Source organism: Megalobrama amblycephala, linkage group LG2, assembly GCF_018812025.1.
Source record: "Megalobrama amblycephala isolate DHTTF-2021 linkage group LG2, ASM1881202v1, whole genome shotgun sequence".
Classification (NCBI taxonomy): Eukaryota; Metazoa; Chordata; class Actinopteri; order Cypriniformes; family Xenocyprididae; genus Megalobrama; species Megalobrama amblycephala.
Genome location: NC_063045.1, coordinates 50,595,181 through 50,609,639, shown reverse-complemented (window position 1 = coordinate 50,609,639; position 14,459 = coordinate 50,595,181). Strand labels below are relative to the sequence as shown.

Sequence of the window (14,459 nt, the reverse complement as noted above, 5' to 3'; positions counted from 1 at the left end):
TTTAGTGTAATTCTAAAATTGTTCACTTTCAGTTTGAGGTACATGTCTTTTTGCTGTGACATCTTTGTACAGTAAATGTAAGAGTAACTTTAGTAACACTTTAGATTAGGAAACATATTTACTATCCTAACCCTATAGTAAGAATATGTACACAGCAAAATCCCCAGAGTTAAATCAGCTCTGCTCAGAGAACATATGGTCCCTCTCAACATAGAGTTAAAATAACACTGAAGCAGAGTTAAAGTTAATGAGATAATATGCTATTTATGGAGTTGTTTATTCAAATCTTGAGAGATTTAATGTCTTTTATCATCAGTCTTTTTATCATCCGCAGTTCATCTAAGGCTGTGGCAGGAAGTCATTTGTAGTTATTGTTTCTCTTCAGTGATTCTGCTTGTTAACAGCAGGTGTTCATCACTAATGCTCAATCATAACTTAATCACTTAAAGGTGCTAAAGAGGATCTTTTTGTCGACTAAGAAACCAAAGACTGTTAGTTTTTGAAATGAGCGCATGCGTAAGAACAACCCACCTCCTTCACAGCTCATTTCGAGGGAACGCCTCCCAAAACTCGTGCACGAGTATTGTGTAGTAGTAGTGTTTACCACCGGCATTTGCTGTGTCGTGTTAGTGGATTCATTATGTCGGACTCACCGCAGGTAACTCATAATCTGCAGTTGTTACTCCTGTCTCCTGACAAAAATATTGCATGCGGCGCCTGTAGAGTGTGGAAAGTTACTGGAGCGCGCACGTCTCGCACAAGGAACGCCATGGCAGTGATTGACAAGCCAGAGGGCCAATCCACGCACGTCTTTCACAAGAAACGTAATGGCAGTGATTGACAAGCCAGATGGCTAATCGCGTAAATGATTAGCTGATGTTTTTAAGGCCCTACCTCGTGCACAGATGATGTATATTAATATTATTCCTTTCAGTGCACCTAATAAATAGTCTTTTATCAGTTAGTAAAGACAGTTTCAAGTAATATTGCAAAAATGTATAAAACAAAACATCCTCTTTAGCACCTTTAATTATCCTATTAACTTTAACTCTGCTTCAGTGTTACTTTAACACTATATAGAGAGGGACCATATGTAATCTGAGCAGAGTTGATTTAACTCTGGGGATTTTGCTGTGTAGTTAATTATTATTATTACATAGATGTGTAATTATTACTTAAATGTGTAATTACACTGTAACACAGACACCTTAAAGGGTTAGTTCCCCCAAAAATGAAAATTATGTCATTTATAACACCCGTATGTCATTCTATTCCCCTAAGACCTCCGTTCATCTTTGGAACACAAATTAAGATATTTTTGATGAAATCCGATGGCTCGATGTTTTCGAATCAGTGGTTCGGATCGCGTGTCAAACTGCCAAACTGCTGAAATCACATGACTTTGGTGCTTGGAACCACTGATTCAAAACAAAAGATTCAAAGTGGTGAAATTGCCCATTACTAGATATTGTTGAAAAGTTGTTATTTAGGGGTTTTTTTGCCACACAAAAGGTATTCTCATCACTTTATAATATGAAGGTAGAACCACTGTACTAAATAATTTTTAAATAAGTTTTAGTATCTTTCTAGGCATTGAAAGTGTAAATTAACTTGCTGGCAATAGAGGCCTCACTGAGCCATCGGATTTCATTAAAAATATCTTAATTTGTGTTCTAAAGATGAACCATTTTTGGGTGAACTATCCCTTTAAAAAAATAACCCACTATTAATTAGTTGCTTATTAGCATTCATATTACTAGCATATTGGCTGTTTATTAGTACTTATAAAGCACATATTAATGCCTTATTCTGCATTGCCATATTCTAGGTCCCTTAACCATACCTCATACCTTTCAAGATTAACACTTGAAGCAACTTAGGTCTACTTGATATCCATACATCTTTTTTTTTTTTTTTTTTTTTTTTAATCATGATAAAATATAATACATCAGGATTTTTGAGGAACATTTATATATCCATCTCTCAGTCATCATTGTATTTTTTTTTTTATTGCATTGAAATGAAATGAAAACTACAAAACTTTGTTCATAAAACTAAGCATTTAAATATCATCTTACGAAGACATATTATTGGGAAATATAGATTGACAACTGATATTCATATGCATTTCAAGTAGCCTGCTATAGTATTATAAGGATCTCATTGATTGACATTATAAGCTATCACAATTTCATCAGATTTTTTGGCCATATAAATATCAGCAACTGCACCAAATGGCATATTTTTGCTCAGTTTGGACCTCTGAATAAAATTGAGATGTTTTTGTCCTATATTCTCCTATATCATATTATATGAGACATACAAGCCTGATGTATCAAATATGGTACTCAACAAAAACACAGATGCAAAAGAACTAACTGTTCAATTTTTTTCTGACTATTATTTTATATGTCAAGCTTTACAGGGTTAAGAAATCAAAAAGGAATCAAATTTACATTCTTAAAGGGATAGTCCATCCAAAAATGAAAATTCTGTCATTGCTATTTTTTAACCTATATATCTTTATTTCTTCTTGAAACACACACACACACACAAAAAAGATTATTTGACAAACGTTGAGGACCAAACAACATTGGAGGCCATTGACTTTCATTGAATGGTAAAAAAATATATATATAATGACTTGTTCTGTTAAACAATAACCGAATAGCTATTTAGGCTTTTTTTTAAACATTTGGCCTGGCTCCATTCTGCTAAGTATCACCCATTTACATCATCTAATCAATTTTCTATGGATATAATCAAGTTTTATATACATTTTAAATTAATGTTCACTTGAAATTTTCAGTGCTTGAGATGTTTTATTCCTTATACTAATTTTTTATTCTATTTATTATAGGTGTTGACTAAATTGGTTTAAAAGGCCTACACGAAGTCCTGAGATGTCCATTTGGATTATTTGACAAACATTAAGGACCAAACAACATTGGAGGCCATTGACTTTCATTGAATGGTAAAAAAAAAATATATATAATGACTTGTTCTGTTAAACAATAACCGAATAGCTATTTAGGCTTTTTTTAAACATTTGGCCTGGCTCCGTTCTGCTAAGTATCACCCATTTACATCATCCAATCAATTTTCTATGGATATAATCAAGTTTTGTATAAATTTTAAATTAATGCTGACTTGAAATTTTCAGTGCTTGAGATACTAATTTTTTATTCTATTTATTATAGGTGTTGACCAAATTGGTTTAAAAGGCCTACACGAAGTCCTGAGATGTCCATTTGTGAGATGATTCCATTACACTCTGCCTCTCTTTATAGGGCTGAAAACTTGGCAGACTCCGGAGAACTTCTGAGGAGAGCCATCCATCAGTCATAGTTAGGACTAATGATGTGTCCATTTTGACACTTCAGAATCAGTCACGGCAAATTGCTCTGTCGGGAGGGAAAACATTGAGAGAGATAGCCTCGCCCTGATATAATTTGTCGCTGCAAATGACAAAACAGAGCAGAGAATAATATGTGAAGTCAAGTTTAGTGAGAGAGAAAATGGAAAAATTTAGGGTTGTGAGGCACCTTAATGGATATCCTTGCAGCTAGATGAAAATGGGCTCGAGTAATGTGTCCTTAATGTGAGCCAGCCGGGTTTCTCGGAGTGTATCAAGAGAAAGGTGCCCTGTCATTTCGGCTAGCAATCACTTAATGGGGACGGTAAATCTCAACAAAATGGACATGCACTGTGCTATTTCTGGCTTCAGCAGATGGAGTGAGTGATTGGCTCCGGTGAAAAGGAAAAAAAATGAAACAACGGAGGGGAAAAGTAACTTGGAAAAAACAAAGAGGACGACGCAAAGAGCAAAAAAAGCAATCTCTTCCGTCTGGGGTTTGTGTGCTGTTTGTGTTTTGCAAAAGTGCAGAGACAGTGACAGGAATTTCAATTATCTAATTACGGCAAAATGAAAAGACATAAATGTTGTGATTTCTGCTGTCTTTCATAGATCAATCTAATGTGCGCTCACATTGAAAATCCAGCAAAATGGAAGAGGCAAAGTGAGGCAGCGTCTCTTCAAATCATGCAATTAAAATGACAAATTAGTTTCTTGATATATTCATCTAAGTGGTTAAGTGGAAGGGTTTTATTCCATACTCAGTGCCGTCGAGCAGGGATGGGAGGGAGAATCGTCTGCATGCTCTTTTGATTAAGGCAGCCGCTTAAATGCCGGGAAAATGTTGAAAGCACTTGCCATACAAATTAGCCAACCGAAGGCTGCGAAATGAAATTTTAAAGAGTTGATTTAGGCATTTAGGGGGATGCGCCTGGCAGCTTAAAGGATTCAAAGACATTTCTCAGGCAGTGTGCATTATGTTGGAGGGGTCAGGGCTGAAACTGGTTTGTGTTTTGTACCATTATGAAAGGCCAAACCACTGAAAGGAGACAATGGAAACAGAAATTATTTCAATATCCTTTTGACCCAAGAGTAAACTGGAGGAGTTATTCGCTGATTGTGGCTGTAAAGAAAATTCATGAACTATCTATCTATCTATCTATCTATCTATCTATCTATCTATCTATCTATCTATCTATCTATCTATCTGTCTGTCTGTCTGTCTGTCTGTCTATCCGCCTACCTGCCTATCTATCTATCTATCTGTCTGTCTATCTATCTATCTATCTATCTGTCTGTCTGTCTGTCTGTCTGTCTGTCTGTCTGTCTATCCGCCTACCTGCCTATCTATCTATCTATCTATCTATCTATCTATCTATCTATCTATCTATCTATCTATCTATCTATCTATCCACCTACCTACCTGCCTATCAATCTGTCTGTCTGCCTATCAATTCTATTATAGCCATTCTATATCTATATCTGTCTGTCTATGCATAATGTGTTCTACAGAAAAGAGAGCAGTGAAATAAATTCATGCAATTTGATAGGACTGGGGTTAAGGTTAGCATTAGTAGCATTGTGTTTTTGTCATCTGTCATGCAACTGCATGTAACTGGCCACAAAGGTACAGAGAATCCTCTGAAGGTCTGTTAGGAATATTCTTTTTCTGTGCATCCACAGAGTAGCTAGACATTTTGTTATCATTAATGTTTGCTTTAATACACATGTGTCATAACAAATTCATCCTCTGAAAAGCCAGCTGCATTCGAGAAAGAAATGCTTCACTCTCACTGAGACATATTGTCCACTTTGATAGCTCAGAATGATATCAAATGCCCCTCTGCTGCCTCAGTTGAAATGGAACAAAATAGGCGGTGGTCTATAAAAATGAAGTTAGACGTAAGTACGGCACTCACATCTTTGAAAAAAACCCTTTCCTGTTGCATTTTGTAGTCGTCAATTGGTCCGAGCAACTTGCTCTAATGCAGGTAATGGATCCACTGTGGTCCTTTCATCTTCGGGACCATGTGCGGGAGATGGGAGAGAAACCCTTCTGGAGGAGGAAACAACTCTAACACACATAAGGGCGAGGGAAAGCAAACCTAAGCTAATTCTCAATAGTGCGGTTCGACTGAAATGTTGAGGAAATCGAAGATGTTTTAACATATTGCGTAGATCTGTGAAAGCCTCAGACAGCAGACAGCTGGATGAATGATGCTTTGGTCATTCATATTTCATCTATAATACTCAAGTATTTTTAAGATACCATTTACATTTATTCACTTAACAGACTCTTTTATCCAAAGCAGCTTATACAACAAGCATGTCTGTAATTGTATTTCATTTGTCTTGTATTATCACTTTAATTAGACGAACATGTGGAAGAACTCCACAAACATTTGATATCCACTGTGGGTATTTTAAATTTGTGGTTCATGTAAAACAGAGCACAATTTCATATGTTTAGATTGTAGCAGAACATGAAAGTACACACAATAAATTTCAAATTTTGTTTTGAGAATTTAATTGTTCCATGCTAGGCCCGACAGCAATCCAGATTTTCCGCTCGGCCTCTTCCCAACTATAGGGTGGTTAGTGGTGCCCGCTCAATGGAAAGCCTCCAGTCATCAGGATTTGTAGATAGTTCTGTTTCTTCAGCAGATTCCAAAATCACAAAACTAGCCCTAGCTGATTGGCTGTGTTTTTGCCTGTTCTTTTGTTTCAGAGCTCTGCTCTGGTCTTTCCCCTGTTCTCTCTATTCACCCGCTAAACGCTAGTGCTAAGAGCTGCTGGAAAGCTGCCTGTACAGCCATTATAGGGCCCTGGCGTATTTTATTAAGACTTCATTAAGGGTTTTGGTAAAGGTAAGTGTGACTACATATTAATAGCTATAGATTATCAGATTGTTTGTTGGAACAGTGGTGACAGATTTGTTTGTGTTTGGCTCTAGTTTGTTTTTTGTATATTCATTAATATACATTTGGAAAACACTCCAAGAATACAAATGACAATATGAACATCTGTCAAGTGTTGTATAATAATGTAGTGTTAGGCAAACTCTAAATTAGCTACTCAAAAAAACTGTGTGAAGTTACAAATATCTCCAGAGAACAAAATGTAGATTATTATTTGATTAAACTGTCAATTTCAGACCCTTTTTTTAAATCTGGTTTGTAATGATGTTATAAGTTTCATTTAAATGTAGGTCTAAATTTTTTTATAATTTTTTTATAAATGAAAGTATAAAAAAAGTATGAGTCCATACAACATTAATCCATCTTCCAAAGCGTGTTTTTATCTTATCCTGAATCACTACGGTAGGCTACGCTTATAATAAGTGTTTATATTCGGACTATTTTAGACCGAGCGGGACGACAACCGCTGCGGAGTAGCACAGTTACTGCGTGACTCGTCATACATCAACTGAGAGAAGTAACTCCGGCTAAAATGTTCTTCCGCAAGGCGCATGCAGTTTTGTTTATTATAACCGCTACAGCGCCAAAAGTTACATAGTTTACCTTTAAATGAAGATGACACATTTAATATTTTCTAAACAATTTTCAGTCACCAAACAGTGTACAAAATAGATATTTTCCAACCAATTACAGATGAAAACTATATAGCGCCCTCTACTGAATGGAGCTTTTTTTTTTTTTTTTTTTTACTTGACTCTATCTCTTTTTATGTGTCCTGCCGGAAAGTCGGTTTCACATAATGGACGACTACGTGATTATATTCACATCAAGAGAATATTTGACAATATTTTAATTTCAATGAATGTCCGCTTCACCCCAGCAAAAGCACATTAATTAAAGACACATAGCTTTTTCTCAGTGAGCATTGTCCAATACAATAACTAAATTTTCAGCCAGTTCACCTGAAAACTCTGTTTGCCTTAACCTGAAAAAAAGAAAGAATGAGAGTGAGTAGCCTCCTGATACTGACCTCTCAGCTCACTCAGAGGAAGTAATGTGTTCATTACAATGCAATTACAGACACTTACATGCCTCTGAGTGAAGTGCAGCGCTATTGAGAGTAGTCTGCACCAGTCCCTTGATGCTAACGCAACCCTGACCTTCATGTGTGTGTGCATTAATCCAAGTGTCCTATGTGTGCTTGTATGTGTGTGTGCTTTTGTTTTTAGTCTGTCTGTAGGTGCAGGATGTACAGCTTCATGGGAGGAGGGCTGTTTTGTGCTGGAGTGGGCAATATACTCCTGATTGTTTCCACAGCAACAGATTATTGGATGCAGTACCGTCATTCAAACAACTTCATGCATCAGGGACTGTGGAGATACTGCATGCCGGGAAAATGCTTCACACACACCGACAGCATTGGTGAGATTTACAGTCCAGCAGAGTCATAAACAATCAGAAGAAATGTTGTCATTTTTTTTAATTTATCAAACATATATTAGTTGATCAAATTTGTGTTTTAAGTTGTTGTTCCCTAGACCTTCAATTCCACTTTGACTTCATTATTCATGCATTGCAAACAAGCTGGTGACAATAACATGGCCTTTGACCTTCTGACCTTTGTGTGTGTGTTCACAGCATACTGGGATGCTACACGAGCGTTCATGATCTTGTCTCTGTTGGCCTGCTTCTTTGGCATCATCCTCGGTATTATGGCCTTCATCCACTACTCTTCCTTTGACAGGTTTGATAAAACCTTTGCTGCAGGCATTCTGTTCTTCATCTCATGTAAGTTGACTTTTCTTCTTGTTTTATATTTAATCTTAAAAAAATGAGATATTTTTTTTCTGATTCAAATGTGATATTTTGTAAGTGTTTGTAACTTGTTGCATGCAAACAGAAAAAAATAGACATGTCAGTTATTTTGCCGACACTGTGTTATTGTTTTGCTAATATAATTAAGTAATAATTATTAACTTGCAATTTGTGGAACATGAAAACTGTGATGTAGAGTTAAATAAATAGTGTTAAAAAAATTAAAAACACTACAATATTAGATATTTTGTCAAATGATTTATTTAATCAAATTGTATTTTTGTTTTTATTAAATATACTGCTTCTCTCCTTTTTCCCCACAAGGCTTTTTTGTGTTTCTGGCCATGGCTGTGTACACAGGAGTTACAATAAATTACTATGGTAAACGCTATGGTACCTGGAGGTTCTCCTGGTCTTACATCATTGGCTGGGTGTCTGTTGTGCTCACTTTCTTTTCAGGTAATGATAGACGTTAAAGTCTGAAATCAGCACCTCTTAATGATTGAATTTATTAGTTTGTATTATTATTATTATTATTATTATTATTATTATTAATTTTCATTTAGATTTAACATTAGATTTTGTTGTTGTTGTTGTTGTTGAAGCAATCTTATTCAAGTAAAACACTTTCGAACCAGTTTATACTGAACTAAACAACACAAACTGTTTTTTTACTTCAATTAATATGGTTATTTTTTTGTTTTTATTTAGGTAGTTTCTATATGTGTGCATACCGGATGCATGAATGCCCCAGAATCTCCAATCCTCACTAGAAGACTGGGCTTTATTATCACCAATATTGGAAGCCGCTTTAGTACCAAAACAACATTAGGTCATGGAAAAAAGAACAAAGCAAATTTTAAATAAAGAATCATAGATAGTATAACAATGTGTGAATGCTTACAATCTTTTTTCTGTCTATATTATGAAACATTGTACAAACTGGTGGAGAATCTGAACATCAAATATGAAAAGTATTCAAAATGATATAGGCTACATCTTTCTCTTCAACTGTGTTTCAATTGTTCTTTCTTTCCATAAAACAATGGGGTTTGAATCTATACAAAAAACATTGGTACTATCCATGAATATAAGTGTTTTTATTTAATTATTTTTTAGATCATATTCAAGTTTTTGAATGATAGCCTACTTTGTGTGAGCAAAGTATCAAACTATATTTTAAAGATACATAAGGACTTGGCATTACACAATGAGCTGGTCTAAACTGCTCTTAGTATAAGGTGCGCGAGCTAATGCCACAAGCTTCTTACAGAAAAGCACCACTTAGGTGTGACGCAGTGGTGTGCTGTCTCCCAATTTCACTTGATTAAATGGCTATTAAAAGCTGCTTAACTGCCTCTGCATGGGTGCGGATTCTATCGACTTCTCAAGTAAAGGCGATTCCATCACCATTAGTACATTTACTTTCGCGTTTTGCCATAAAAGCAACTTGTTTCCGTGATTCGTTAGCAGTGTGGAGCGCAGGTGCCAGTTAATAAAAGGATTCAATTACAGTGCTCCAAAGTCACATTAAATCGTTGAGTAAATTTGCATATACACTGCACGAAATCATTTTCTTAATCGATATTTTAGATGGTTTTCAGTAACAAAAAGTAAAAAAGAAAGAAAAAAAAAACCTATCAGCGTCATTGAAACGATACATTTACAGCATAAGATAGATAGGACAGGTTTTCACAATTTATTGCGTAATTTTCCTTATTTTGAGCATAAATCCCACAAAATTGTGTTAGTTTAAATCAAAAACATTTTTATATAGGTACCTCATTCTGTCGACTACTTATAGGCTGCTTTACAAACTAATAAATCAGTAAGATGATTGCTTGCGTTCAAACGTGTCAGAGATGCTCATTAAATGACTCGATACTCATTAAAACTGAGCAACTCTGTGATGTATTGTAATTTAGAAGATCTTCTCTATTCGTAGAAGAGACTAGTACTAATGAAGCCATGTTTCACATTTGCAGGAATATTGTGTTTTCATGACCAATTGAATCTAGTAATTAATTTGTTCTAACCCATCTGATCAAATGGAAATCCTGCGGTCGAGGATTACTACTTTCGCTCTAACATCCAACCTAATTACCTAATAGCATTGCTGCAAGACTTCTGCCAATAATGAAACACTTTTACCATTAGCCCCCGTGATTGCAGATGTGATGACAACACGATATCAACAAATTACCGCTCCATCAGTTGAGACGGAACTGAAGCACACTTGTATCCTCGCAGATTTCAATATCTACAATTAAATCCCATTTCATAGAAGCCCTGTTGCCCTGTACCGTAACATGAAATAATAAAAAATTATACCACACACCCTACATGTTCCCTCACCAATGAAAAAAGAAAACACCAAGAAATGACAACCACGTTGTCATTTCCGTTTTTTACGATAGGCCTTTAGAAAAGAGCATTTTACTTTTTCACAAAAGAACCAAAGTGGTTAACTTTATGATTGGTAAATACTCTTACCATATACAATTGGTTGTTTTGCTGGGTTATTTAAACTTTTTCTGGTTATACAAAAATCAGGGATAGCCTATGCAGCGCCTGCGATGAAAATTTAAATGGTAACGGTCGTAACTGACAAAACCGGTAGTAGCCTAAACGATTTAAAATGGATAACCTTATGTTAAATGAACACATAATTGTTTTTGTTTTATTATGAAGGGTTATTTTAATTCTGTTATTTTAGGAACAGCAGGCCTACAAAACTCTTCAAAAAATTAAAACCTTTAAAAAATTAAAACCACCAGAAGTTGCAGCTGATCTGTACTAATCCGTTTTAAAGTATAGCCTATAAAAAGCTTCTTTTTTTCTTTTTTTTCCCATCCACAATAATTTATGTTGGGTTATTTTAAACTTTTGAACTTGCGAAAACCATTTAAATTGTAACTAACTGTCGTAACAGAAGCTTCAAATGGATTGTAACAGGTGCATGCAGTGCATTATTCTGAATTCTTTAAACGCTATCAGCCAGCGTTAGTCCTTTGTTAAGGTTCTTGTCAGGTCCACGGGCCTTTTAAGCCAATGTACAGTGAAAGTGCAGGCTTATGTCTGAGTGACTGTTGCGGGGACAGGGCTCTTGTAGCGAGGCTTTTTCAGCACCACGGGGAGCGACCCTGCCGCTCCTCCCGCCGCCTGCATAATTAATCCATAAAGAACTCATTCAATCCTCCGCCCAGCCGTCGCGCTATTGGCTGAGGGCTAATCTACTTCCTGATTTGCTGCTGTCAGTCTCGATCCAAATATATAGTAATGTACCTGTACCAGCGTGCACAGGTTGCCAACGAGACTACGTTTCCGCTTTTAAGGTCCTGAAGACTGGGGCCAACTGTGTGATTTTGTTTGCGACTAAAGCCTCACGGATTGCCCGTGTTTTCTACAAAAAAAAAAGTTTTGCAATGAATCTGAACTACACGTCTCCGGTCCCCCAGATGCCGACTCAAAGGTCAACATCGTTCTTCATTGAAGATATTTTACTACATAAGCCTAAACCTTTGCGAGAGGTGTTTCCCTCGCCCTTTTCAAACTCTCTTGCCTCCCGGATGCCTCTTTTAGAGTATGGATATCCCCTTATGCCTACACCGATCCTGGCTCCTCATCCGCATCATCCGCTTCACAAACCTGAACACCATCCGTACTTTTTCGCCTCCGGTAAGTAGCCTACACTAAATTTAAACTCAGTCATTTCCACATGAAGAAAATATGCATATTATTAGGATCCTTAATATTTTTTGTGCATTTGATGCATATATTGGTGTTCCTAATGCTCGAAAATTGTTGTATTTTTTGTCTTTGTGGCTATGAACGGAAAATATGACTGCTATAACATAAACATCTAAAAAGCATTAATATGCTGGCCTACATGCCAGTTAATATTTTAAAAAGCATTCCATAAACTGAACCTTATTTTTTAGTAAATTCGTACAGTGGAAAAATAGGCCTATATGCTGCAAATTTAGCTTAAAATATATAATTTAATATGGTTCAATCATTCTAACTACATTAGACTGCACCAACGACAATATTTTCAAGAGTTAGAATTCGTAAAAATTCATCCTATTAACGGTTGTACATATTTCTATAGTGTAGGTGATATTCATAGATTAAAGAACCACGTTATTTCTCTGAGTAAATAGACTATAAATATAAAATAATTACTATAACATACTATCTGTAATTGATAGGCCTACTGTATGATTTTTATTTAGGCCTATTAAAAATCAACATTTTAATTTTTTTCTAACCAATTAAATTTTTTGTTAAAAAATAACCTTAATTAAAATAACATTTTAATCATTTTTAATTTCACTTGCGTCTTTAAATATAAAAAGCGGCTGAAATATAAACATGTAAAGTTTTCTGTTAGGTTTCAAGATACTGAAGAATATTTATTAATGATTATCAATATGTTTCCATTGCAAAAGGAATGCAGATGCCTGCGTTATTTCAGCACCATCCGGAATTACCAGGGAAGCACTGCAGACGCAGAAAGGCCAGAACAGTGTTTTCAGACTCACAGTTGTCAGGACTCGAGAAAAGGTTCGAGATCCAGAGATATCTGTCCACACCTGAGCGCGTGGAACTGGCTACGGCGCTCAGTCTATCGGAAACACAGGTAATGACGTTAAATATTGTTTAAGAAATCAGACATCAGTTTCAAGATCTTATATGTGTTCACATACAATTTATGAAACGAATCAGGAGTTCATTAAGGCTTATACATCGTTGCCTTACGCAGGTAAAGACGTGGTTTCAGAACCGGAGGATGAAGCATAAAAAACAGCTGAGGAAAACACAAGACGACCAGAAAACCCCAAATGATGTAGACAGATCGCTGGAGAACACGAGCGAGAGCGAAATGCACGAGAAAAGTACAGACGGTAAAAACGGCTTGAGTCCGGACAGATACACGCTGGATGACAATGAAGATGATGTCGATATTGAAGATGACATTTGCTCTCCTGAACATTTACTCTAGTATTATCACCCCCATGAACAAAACAATTACATATTAATTACAATCTTTTAGATAGGAAATTATATATAGTTTTTTTTATTATTATTTTGAAAACATCAGTCTATATATTGTTCAAGCGCTTAAGAATTTTTTGGACAGCTGAAGGACACAAATTATGCGTGTGTTTTCAGCATTATTATTATTATTATTATTATTATTATCATTTATCACAATAGTCATGGCTTTGTGACTGACGACTCTGACCATTTTTGTAAATGTGGAATTAATGGTACGTAATGTACTGACTATCTGTAAATAGATTTACTTGATAAATAATCATTCAAGAGATGTAACAATTAATTTTCATTCCAATTGAAGTGTAACATTTTACATTTTCAGCACTTTCGCGGGATGATATTGGTTGTTTGGCATGTGGACTGACATATTTATGAACTCTAAAACTGTGACTTGTCATTTGTTAAAACAAATAATGTATATAAACAATGTACATTGAGTGAATTATCTAAGACAATTCTTAAACGAGCTGCGTCTTCTTTCTTTGTGCTTTGAAAGCTTATGAATTCAACATTTCATTAAATTCATGAAAGCTGCGCGTTATCACAATTCACTCTTAAAAATAAAGGTTTTTATTGTCATCGATGGTTCCATGAAGAACCTTTAACATCCATGGAATCTTTCCATTACACAAAAGGTTCTTTACTGTGGAATATAAGTCTTTAGATTATTAAAATGTTGTTCACACTGAGAGAGAAAAAAAAAATGGTTCTTTTAAGAAAGGTTCTTTGGGGAACCAATGATTCTTCATCGCTGAGAAAACCCCCTTTTGGAAACTTTATTTTTAAGTGTATAGTAACGAATGACCCTGGTTATTAGGCTACATAACAACAGTAATAATAACATTAAGTCACTAAATAAGAGTAATATTGGCCAAATAAAAATAAATAGAAAGCGCATGGAATAAAATCAATCGATTTGTCAATAAACAACTGCTTGCATCATAGCAACAAATTGCCAGATTTAGCACTGCTCTTTTCTCATGTAGGCTATTATTGATTAAGCTTTTCTTTATTATTTATACAAACTTAATACGTAAATAAAAATAAATAATGGGACTGACTCACTTTATAGCCTATGTGCTCAGTGCTTCATGTTTTTAACGGAATAAATCCCTGCATTGAGCTCAACCGTGCAGCAGAGATCTGAGCCTGAATGTACGATGAGCAGATTTGATATTATGGGTTTGGGGTGAGAATATTGGAATTGTTCTTGGACAACCGATAGACACCAATTTGTCCTTTGTAAACTCACATTGTAGGCTATTCCTTCACCTATGAAATGTTAAATTCAGTTTTATAATGCCTCTGAC

The 14,459-nt window shown here is 35.5% G+C and overlaps 2 protein-coding genes and 1 long non-coding RNA gene across 3 annotated transcripts in view; all 3 read left to right on the top strand.

The window, feature by feature from the left end:
* LOC125262177 overlaps window positions 1-3,311 on the top strand; it is a 38,262-nt gene extending 34,951 nt beyond the window's left edge. The window contains exons 5-6 of the long non-coding RNA XR_007183525.1: window positions 2,861-2,974; window positions 3,201-3,311. This is a non-coding gene — a long non-coding RNA (uncharacterized LOC125262177). The remainder of the gene's footprint in view (window positions 1-2,860; window positions 2,975-3,200) is intronic.
* Window positions 3,312-4,755: 1,444 nt separating this feature from the next.
* Window positions 4,756-8,937, top strand: lim2.1 (lens intrinsic membrane protein 2.1). The gene is made up of 5 exons (XM_048180731.1): window positions 4,756-6,222; window positions 7,503-7,695; window positions 7,912-8,061; window positions 8,413-8,547; window positions 8,800-8,937. Exons 2-5 carry the CDS (start codon window positions 7,521-7,523, stop codon window positions 8,859-8,861), a joined length of 522 nt encoding a protein of 173 aa, XP_048036688.1. The 5' UTR covers window positions 4,756-6,222; window positions 7,503-7,520; the 3' UTR covers window positions 8,862-8,937.
* A 2,576-nt stretch (window positions 8,938-11,513) lies between these two features.
* bsx (brain-specific homeobox) lies at window positions 11,514-13,683 on the top strand. The gene is made up of 3 exons (XM_048180730.1): window positions 11,514-11,766; window positions 12,540-12,730; window positions 12,854-13,683. Exons 1-3 carry the CDS (start codon window positions 11,514-11,516, stop codon window positions 13,091-13,093), a joined length of 684 nt encoding a protein of 227 aa, XP_048036687.1. The 3' UTR covers window positions 13,094-13,683.
* The last annotated feature ends 776 nt before the right edge of the window (window positions 13,684-14,459 follow it).

Excerpts from the sequence above, each read along its gene's own strand:
- lim2.1 (XM_048180731.1), top strand. The coding sequence starts at position 7,521 with ATGTACAGCTTCATGGGAGGAGGGCTGTTTTGTGCTGGAGTGGGCAAT. Across the intron at positions 7,696-7,911 it reads CACACACACCGACAGCATTG|CATACTGGGATGCTACACGA; the intron begins GTGAGATTTACA and ends GTGTGTTCACAG. Across the intron at positions 8,062-8,412 it reads CATTCTGTTCTTCATCTCAT|GCTTTTTTGTGTTTCTGGCC; the intron begins GTAAGTTGACTT and ends TTTCCCCACAAG.
- bsx (XM_048180730.1), top strand. The coding sequence starts at position 11,514 with ATGAATCTGAACTACACGTCTCCGGTCCCCCAGATGCCGACTCAAAGG. Across the intron at positions 11,767-12,539 it reads TCCGTACTTTTTCGCCTCCG|GAATGCAGATGCCTGCGTTA; the intron begins GTAAGTAGCCTA and ends CCATTGCAAAAG. Across the intron at positions 12,731-12,853 it reads TCAGTCTATCGGAAACACAG|GTAAAGACGTGGTTTCAGAA; the intron begins GTAATGACGTTA and ends TGCCTTACGCAG.